Source organism: Piliocolobus tephrosceles, chromosome 21 (genome assembly GCF_002776525.5).
Source record: "Piliocolobus tephrosceles isolate RC106 chromosome 21, ASM277652v3, whole genome shotgun sequence".
Taxonomy (NCBI): Eukaryota; Metazoa; Chordata; class Mammalia; order Primates; family Cercopithecidae; genus Piliocolobus; species Piliocolobus tephrosceles.
In genome coordinates this window covers 5904822-5913841 of record NC_045454.1, presented here as the reverse complement: position 1 = coordinate 5913841, position 9020 = coordinate 5904822, and the positions used below count along the sequence as shown (strand labels likewise).

Sequence of the window (9020 nt, the reverse complement as noted above, 5' to 3'; positions counted from 1 at the left end):
GGGATTACAGGCATGAGCCACCGCGCCCAGCCAGATCAGCATATTCTTGAGTAGGATTCACATTTAGTTCTTGGCATTATAAGTTGCAACTGTTTGATTTAGAATGTATGTAGCTCTTATGTTTGTAGTAATAAAGTTTCATTTTTCCTAAGTGAGTGAATCATGTCTTTACTACCATCATAATTTCATCTCACCTCAGGAAGATGGATACTCTGTAACACACAGTAGTGCACCGTTGGGGTTTTAAGATTGGAGCATCCACAGCAAGTTTTCTGGTTGTAAAATGAAACATGTCCTTTGGGTACATATCTTTAGGTAAGTGTGAATATGAGTAATCATATTTAGTACTTGAATGATTGTGTCTGTACTCTGCCCTAGAATGTTTCTGTGGGTACAGGGAAAATCCCGTAGCGGTGCAATTCCAGCATCCAATACCCTCAAATGTGTTCATCGCCCTTGGCGAATGTTCGCTGTATCATATTTCTGTGTGCCTTTTTCTTGTGTGCCAAATTAGACCCATGGCACACACTTTCATTTTTATGAAGCAGAAATACAAATATAATATGACAAATATGAGATAAAAATGTGGGGATAAGGTTAAAAATAGTGTAATACAATCTCTTTTTTGTTCTTGTGCTCAGTGACATAATTTGAAATTATTAATGTTCATAAATTTCCATGTAAGGGTGGACACACAGAAGGGAATTGTGTTTTGCTTTGTTTGGTATTTTAACTTGGAACTTCATATATTCACCCTCACAACCTTTGTGGTAATTTGAACTTTTGCCCACTCCACTAGAACCTTGAAAAAAAAATTTTTTAAATTTGAGACAAGGTCTCTTGCACAGGCTGGAGTGCAGTGGCGCAATTAGGGTTCACTGCAGCCTCAACCTCCCCGGCTCAAGTGATCCTCCTACCTTAGCCTCATGAATAGCTGTGACTGCAGGCGCACACCAGCACACCCAGCTAATTTTGGGTTGTTTTTCGTTAAAGATGTTTCACAATGTTGCCCAGCTGGACTGCAACTCTTGGGCTCAAATCACCTCAGCTTCCCAAAGTGTTAGGATTACAGGCGTGAGCCATGCACCTGGCCTCCACTAGAACTTGTTTGACGTCCACCTAAGGTTTGACTTGGATATTGGGAATCATGCTATATACTGAAGTGGTCTGAGAATGTTTATTACATAATAAGTCTTTCTGAGGAAAGCAGGTTAGACTTCCCCAGTTGGTCCAAAAATGTCATGAAAGAACTGGGATAGGTGACTCCTTTGGGTGTTATGATTGTTGAAGGGTAAGGCTGGGGTTTGGGTACAAACTTGTGGTTTGAACTTCCACCTGGTGCCAAAGGGAGCACTTCTTGGTTGGGAAAGACCCCAGTTTTCTTGGTGGTGATAGCTGGTTACATTCCTCTTGGCTGGACTTGTAGGTTTCACTGCACCTGTGATTGTTGAACATGCTTGTGAATTGCTGTTTAGTAAAATGTCTAATGAACTTGCCTGAGATATATTTTACCCTAGTTCCATGAAAATTATTGTACAAAAGTGTTTATTATAAAATCAGTATTTGTTCAAATATTTATTGATATATATTTATTATACAATAGATAAGATTTTACTAGAGGAGCATTTTGCCAAAAGTTGTGGAAATGTCGTTGTCAGATTATGGTATGAAGCAATTTTTTTTGGGCTGAGTGGGGTGGCTCACACCTGTAATCTCAGCACTTCGAGAGGCCAAGGTGGGAAAAATCACTTGAGCCCAGAAGTTGAAGAAGACCAGCCTGGGCAACAGAGCAAAAGCTCATGTCTACAAAAAAATTTTTTAAATAGCTGGGTGGAGTCACTCACACTTGTGGTCCCAACTTTTTAGGGGTGCTGCAGTAGGAGGATCGCTTGATCCCAGAAGGTTGAGGCTGCAGTCTTCCTTGATTGTACGACTGTACTCCAGCCTGGATGACAGAAGGAGACACTGTCTCAAAAAAATTTATTTTGTGCTTCTTTATATGAGTTACACTAAAAATCTTTTTTTTTTTTTTGAGAGGGAGTCTCGCTCTGTCGCCCAAGCTGGAGTGCAGTGGCACGATCTCGGCTTACTGCAAGCTCCGCCTGGTGGGTTCACACCATTCTCCTGCTTCAGCCTCCCAAGTAGCTGGGACTACAGGTGCCCGCCACCTCACCTGGCAATTTTTTTTTTTTTGTATTTTTTTTGTATTATTATTTTTTTTGAGACAGAGTCTTGCTCTGTCACCCAGGCTGGAGTGCAGTGGCCGGATCTCAGCTCACTGCAAGCTCCACCTCCCGGGTTTATGCCATTCTCCTGCCTCAGCCTCCGGAGTAGCTGGGACTACAGGCGTCCACCACCTCGCCCAGCTAGTTTTTTGTATTTTTTTAGTAGAGACGGGGTTTCACCGTGTTAGCCAGGCTGGTCTCAATCTCCTGACTTCGTGATCCACCCGTCTCGGCCTCCCAAAGTGCTGGGATTACAGGCTTGAGCCACCGCGCCCGGCCACTAAAAATCTTTTTTATAAATTGCAGCCCAGATTCGTTGTTTAATACGTTTCTTCAGTGTGTTACTTGAGTGAAAATTTATAGGCCACATAAATGTGGCTGTTGTTTGGAAAGAAAATGTTGTGACATTAGTATGCAACACGAGACAATGGGAAGTACAAACTAGGTTTCCTCTAAATATGAAAAAGAAAAAAAGTGCTTTTACTATGTTAGAAGACTTAAAATCACATGAAGTGATTTCAGTCTTTCTGTTGTGATTCGGATGTTTTAGCTATTTTAGATTTCGGGGTTTGGGGTTTTTTGTTTGTTTCATTGCCTTTCTACATAATTGGATAACTTTGTTAGTATCTGCAGAATGCCTTGATTAGGAAATGTGTTAACCCTATGTGTCAATTTGGTATAATTTCATATTGCTTTCAGTAGAATCTTCCAATAAATGTACATTGTATATGTGTCTGTATTTGGTGTCTTTGGTTTCTTTCATAAGCATTTTTTAGTTTTAACATAACAGTTCTGTGAATATTCTGACACGTATTTCTTTGACTTTTTTTTTTTTTTTTTTTTTTTTTTTGAGACACAATCTCACTTTTGCCCTGGCTGGGGTACATTGGTGTGATCTTGGCTCACTGCAGCATGTCTCCCGAGTTCAACCAATTATCTTCCCTCAGCCACCCAATTAGCTGGGATTACAGGCACGCACCATCACTGCGGCTAATCTTTGTATTTTTAGTAGAGATGGGGTTTCACCATGTTGGCCAGGCTTGTCTCAAACTCCTGACCTCAGGTGATCTGCCTGCCTTGGCCTCCCAAAGTGCTGGAATTACAGTCATGAGCCTCCATGCCCGGCTGACCTATATTTTTAATGGAACAATCATACATGGTATTTTATTTTTAATATCAGCTTTCATGTGTAAATTGCTAATGTACAGAAATATGCAAGATTATTTTTTTTTGAGACAAGGTCTTACTCTGTCACCAGGGTATAGTGCAGTGGAACGATGTCAGCTAAGTGGAACCTGTGTCCTGCAGCCTTAAGTGATCCCGCCACCCTTGCTGCCTGAGTAGCTGAGACTGCAGGTGTGTGCCACCATGGCCTGCTAATGTTTTGTAGAGACAGGGTTTTGCCATGTTACCCAGGCTGGTCTCAAACTCCTGCGCTCAAGCGATCCACCTGCCTTGGCCTTTCAAAATGCTGGGATTGGCCGGGCGCGGTGGCTCAAGCCTGTAATCCCAGCACTTTGGGAGGCCGAGACGGGCGGATCACGAGGTCAGGAGATCGAGACCATCCTGGCTAACACGGTGAAATCCCGTCTCTACTAAAAATACAAAAAACTAGCCGGGCGAGGTGGCGGGCGCCTGTAGTCCCAGCTACTCCGGAGGCTGAGGCAGGAGAATGGCGTAAACCCGGGAGGCGGAGCTTGCAGTGAGCTGAGATCTGGCCACTGCACTCCAGCTCGGGCGACAGAGCAAGACTCCGTCTCAAAAAAAACAAAAAACAAAAAACAAAATGCTGGGATTACAGGCATGAGCTGCCATGCCTGGCTGATGAAATAAACAAGATTGCTGTATGTTGATCTTATACCTTGCCACCTTTACATCTTTCTTGTTTAGAGATTTTTGTAGATTTTTTTGAATTTTCTACATAAAATTATTTCATCAGATTCTTACTGCTACCACACAGTGATTGGCTTAAAACAAAGATTTATTCTTTCACAATTCTGTAGGTCACATATCTAATATGGGTCCACAGTTCTGTGATTCTTCATGAATCTCCAGGGGAGAATTTATTTCCTTACCCTTTTTAAAAATTTTTTTTTATTTTTTGAGATGGAGTCTTGCTCTGTTGCCCAGGCTGGAGTGCAGTGGCCGGATCTCAGCTCACTGCAAGCTCCGCTTCCCAGGTTCACGCCATTCTCCTGGCTAAGCCTCCGGAGTAGCTGGGACTACAGGCGCCCGCCACCTCGCCCGGCTAGTTTTTTGTATTTTTTAGTAGAGACGGGGTTTCACCGTGTTAGCCAGGATGGTCTCGATCTCCTGACCTCGTGATCCACCCGTCTCGGCCTCCCAAAGTACTGGAATTACAGGCTTGAGCCACCGCGTCTGGCCCTTCCTTACCCTTTATAGGTTCCAGAGGCCACTTACATCATCTGACTCATAGTCCACTTCCTCCATGTTTTTTTTCTGAGACGGAGTTTCACTCTTGTGTCCTTGGATGAAGTGCGGTGGCGTGATCTTGGCTTACTGCAACTTCCACCTCCCCGATTCAAGCGATTCTCTTCCTCAGCCTCCCGAGTAGCTGGGACTTCAGGCACACCCAGATAATGTTTTGTATTTTTAGTAGAGACAGGGTTTCATCATGTTAACCTGAAGGGGTAGCCTTCCCCTCCACACCTGTGGGCGTTTCTCGTTAGGTGGAATGAGATACTTGAGAAAAGAAATGAGACGCGGAGACAAAGTATAGAGAAAGAAAAAGTGGGCCCAGGGGACCGGCGCTTAGCTTACAGAGGACCCACGCTGGCACAGGCCTCTGAGTTCCCTTAGTATTTATTGATAATTATCTTTACTGTCTTAAAGATAAGGGAGTGGCTGGACAATAGGATCATTGTAGGGAGGAAATCAGCAGTAAGACTATGAACAAAAATATCTGTGACATGAATAAGTTTAAAGGAAAATGCTGTGCCTTCAGATGCATATGCGAACATCTCCATAAACCTTTTAGCAGCATTGTTTCGGCCTATCACATGGGGAGAAACCTTGACAATACCTAGCTTTCCTAGGCAGAGGTCCCTGCGACCTTTGGCCCTGTACATGTCCCTGGGTAGTTGAAATTAAGAGAATGGTGATGACTTTTAACCAGCAAGCTGCCTTCAGGCACTTGTTTAACAAAGACACATCCTGCACAGCCCAAAATCCATTAAACCTTGAGTCACCACAGCACATGTCTCTTGCAAGGACAAGGTTGGGGGTAGGGTCACAGATTAACAGCATCTCAAATACAGAACAAAATGGAGTCTCTTATGTCTACTTCTTTCTATATAGACACAGTAACAGGCTGATCTCTTTCTTTTCCCCATATTAACCAGGATGGTCTTGATCTGTTGACCTTGCGATCCACCTGCCTCAGCCTCCCAAAGTGCTGGATTACAGGCATGAGCCACCACGCCCGGCCTGCTTCCTCTATCTTTAAAGGCGAGATAAAATTGGCTTTATCCTTCTATTTGCAACAGATCACCACTGTCCCTCAGGGTCTACCTGCATCCTTCTGATATTGAACCTTGTGGTTCTGTCACTTTGACCATATAATCGAGGATAATGTCTATCTAAAGATCCTTAACTAGACCACATTTGCAAACTCCCTTTTGACATATCCAGTAACACATGTTACAAGGATGAGGATATGAAAACATATCCAGTAACAGGTTACAGGGATGACCTGTGCAACCATCATATTTTCTGAGAGTACACTATTTTTTTTCTCCTGTCCTCAAGCCACCCTCCTTCCTCATTGCTACCACACAGTGATTGGCTTAAAAGAAGAAAAATGTATTCGTCTACAATTCTGTAGGTAACATATCTAATATGGGTCCACAGTTCTGTGATTCTTCATGAATCTCCCAAGGTGCTGCGATTATAGGTCTCAGATGCCACATCCAGCCTGTCACTTTTATTTCCTTTTCTTCCTTTATTTCACTGGCTGGAACTTTTCATACTGTGTAGAATAGTAGTGATAAGACTGGACTTCCTTGCCTCATCCTCTACCCCTGGGGGAATCTTTATGTCTTTCACCAGAATGTATGATGATCCTTTATGAATTGGTGGGTGATCTTGAGTTGAGGAAATGTCCCATGATACTGTTTTCCATACCGACTGCAGTCTTGTTTTTCTGAAAAATAACTTTTTTTATTGGCAACCTTCAAAAGTGATATTCACAAGACTTAGAACAAGGGCAGAAACCCCCAGACATATGGTTTTTTTTCTTTTCTTTCTTTCTTTCTTTCTTTCTTTCTTTCTTTCTTTCTTTCTTTCTTTCTTTCTTTCTTTCTTTCTTTCTTCTTTCTTTCCTTTCTCTCTCTTTCTTTCTTTTTGAGAGAGAGTTTCGCTCTTGTTGCTCAGGCTGGAGTGCAATGGCACATCTTGGCTCACCTCTGCCTCCCGGGTTCTAGTGATTTTCCTACCTCAGCTTCCCAAGTAGCTGGAATTACAGGCATGCACCACCACACCCAGCTAATTTTTTTATTTTTAGTAGACGGGGTTTCTCCATGTTGTTCAGGCTGCTCCCAAACTCCCAACCTCAGGTGATCCACCTGCCTCAGCCTCCCAAAGTGCTGGATTACAGGCATGAGCCATGGCATCCAGGGTTTTTTTTTTTTTTTTTTTAATTCATCAGGCTGGAGCAGAATTTAAACCAAGCTGGAGTTACCATTCCAGCTCTGGCCACAACCTGATCTCCACAGCTTGGCCTTCTTTGCATTGGCTGGAAGCTGGCTCACTTCACCCAAGGGCCTAGTTCAACCGCAGTCATGCGTTCCGCAAGTTTGAGCATCCCTCGCTCCTGGTGCTGGCAATGCCACTCAGTCATGGACTGGAACATCCACTTGGTTCGGCACTTGCACAAATAGAAGCCATAAACGACAACCTCGGTGAGGTCTGAAGACTCCAGAGCCTTCAGCACGAGCATGATCTTGCTCACCTGCTTGATGTAAGAGATTTGAGATCCGTCCGGGCCGAACATGGCTTCCAGCACCCGCATCTGGACCAGGAGCACCTCTGGATCTTTCAAATCCTCAGGAAGTTTCACCCATGGCAGGGTATTTCTACGTCTGGGATTGTTCCCACCTTGTAACCCTCACAACAAAAACTATGCTCCTGCGCGAGCCGGGCCTAAGCGTTCATCAGAATTTTCGATTCCCACCAAATGTATAAAGATTACAATTTCTCCACAACCTTGCTTGTGAAGCAGGTTCACTGCACACTGGTTACCAATGTGTCTGAGTTGAGTGAGAGATCTTCCCATGCACACACAGTAAGTTATAGGAAGGGAATTTCTTACTTACAGATTGGCAGCAAGGGACAACAGATGCCTGGGGTTCGTGCATGCTACTCCCGAAGGTTCAGGAAAACCACCCAGTGCAGATTCAGTCTCTGTGTGTGCTCCACTTGCATCACAGCTGAGGGAGGCTGGAAGGCAGCCCAGCCCAAGTTTCATGCTCCAGGGATGTATGGCGCGTTTGCCTAAAACAATGAAGGGCATCCTGTTCTGGGGAGACTGGAACAGATCCTGCCCTTCTCTGGTCAGGGTGGACAGGATCCTGTCCTTCCTCTCAGGATGTTGCTTTTCTAGAACATTCTATATTCATTCTTGTGAACTACAAGTGAGAAGTCAGATGCAACTGGGCCAGTTCAACCCCACTTGAGTGCTGTCTTGCAGTCTCCCTACCAACTCAGTATCCCCTTTAATAAAGCTAGTCCATTCACATCTGCACTGACCTTCCTGGATCTGGAAGAAGAGGCTGGTCTCAGGAGACTGAAGTAATACCTTGACTGGCAGAATCTCAGTGCAACATCATTGAGGTACAGCCAGTTGCATTTCACTAGGCTCAAGAGTATAGCTGCCTCAAGCAGGATAACCAGGCCTGCCTGGAGCAGTGCCATAGTCTGGGATCCCAGTGACCTAGGTGAGGAGTTGCTATTCAGGTCAAATAAATTTTCTTCAGGTGACCCCACTGTCTCCAGCCAGTAGTACTGCTTGTGGGTCTTATGTATTTGTGTTTCAAAAATACTTGAGGTCCTGATGTGGGATTCTTACCTCCTGTGCACAGTGACTCATGCCTATAATTTGAGTGCTTTGGGAGTGTAGACAGAAGTATCACTTGAGGCCAGAACTTGGACACCTGGCTGGGCAACAAAGTGAGAATCCATCTCTACAAAGTACTAATAATATAAAACTAAAAAATTAGCACAGTCCAACGTCAGAGGCCTGTACTTCCAGCTACTTGGGATGCTAAGGTAGGAGGCGACCATGACCCCAGGAAGTCAAGGTTGTAGTGAGCTATGATTGTACCACTGCACTACAGCCTGGGTGTCAGAGTGAGACCCTGTCTTTCAAAAAAAAAGTCTTTTTTTTTTTTTTTTGTTGTTGTTTTTTTTTTGAGACGGAGTCTGGCTCTGTGGCCCAGGCTGGAGTGCTGTGGCCGGATCTCAGCTCACTGCAAGCTCCGCCTCCCGGGTTCACGCCATTCTCCTGCCTCAGCCTCCCAGTAGCTGGGACTACAGGCGCCGCTACCTCGCCCGGTTAGTTTTTTGTAGTTTTTAGTAGAGACGGGGTTTCACCGTGTTAGCCAGGATGGTCTCGATCTCCTGACCTCGTGATCCGCCCGTCTCGGCCTCCCAAAGTGCTGGGATTACAGGCTTGAGCCACCGCGCCCGGCCCAAAAAAGTCTTAAACTAAATAATTTATACCTATTTTTAAAAGTTATTGGCTTTTTTTTTTTTTTTTTTTTTTTTTTTTTTTTTTTT

General features: G+C 44.3%; 2 protein-coding genes across 4 annotated transcripts in view; one reads left to right on the top strand and one right to left on the bottom strand.

The window, feature by feature from the left end:
• Nucleotides 1-6990: 6990 nt before the first annotated feature.
• LOC111530326 (developmental pluripotency-associated 5 protein-like) lies at nt 6991-7347 on the bottom strand (the record flags this gene model as incomplete). Its single annotated transcript, XM_031934881.1, has 1 exon — nt 6991-7347. A coding segment is annotated over one exon (357 nt), but the record flags the coding sequence as incomplete, so codon positions are not given.
• A 251-nt stretch (nt 7348-7598) lies between these two features.
• The window catches only part of LOC111530333 (zinc finger protein 534), a 40181-nt gene continuing 38759 nt past the window's right edge, over nt 7599-9020 (top strand). For 2 of the 3 annotated variants that reach the window (XM_031934800.1, XM_031934799.1), the window contains exon 1: nt 7599-7613. In XM_031934800.1, the coding sequence (XP_031790660.1) occupies nt 7599-7613 (15 nt within the window). Of the gene's footprint in view, nt 7614-7972; nt 8076-9020 lie in introns of those variants that run through there. The other variant, XM_031934794.1, reaches the window with a different exon arrangement.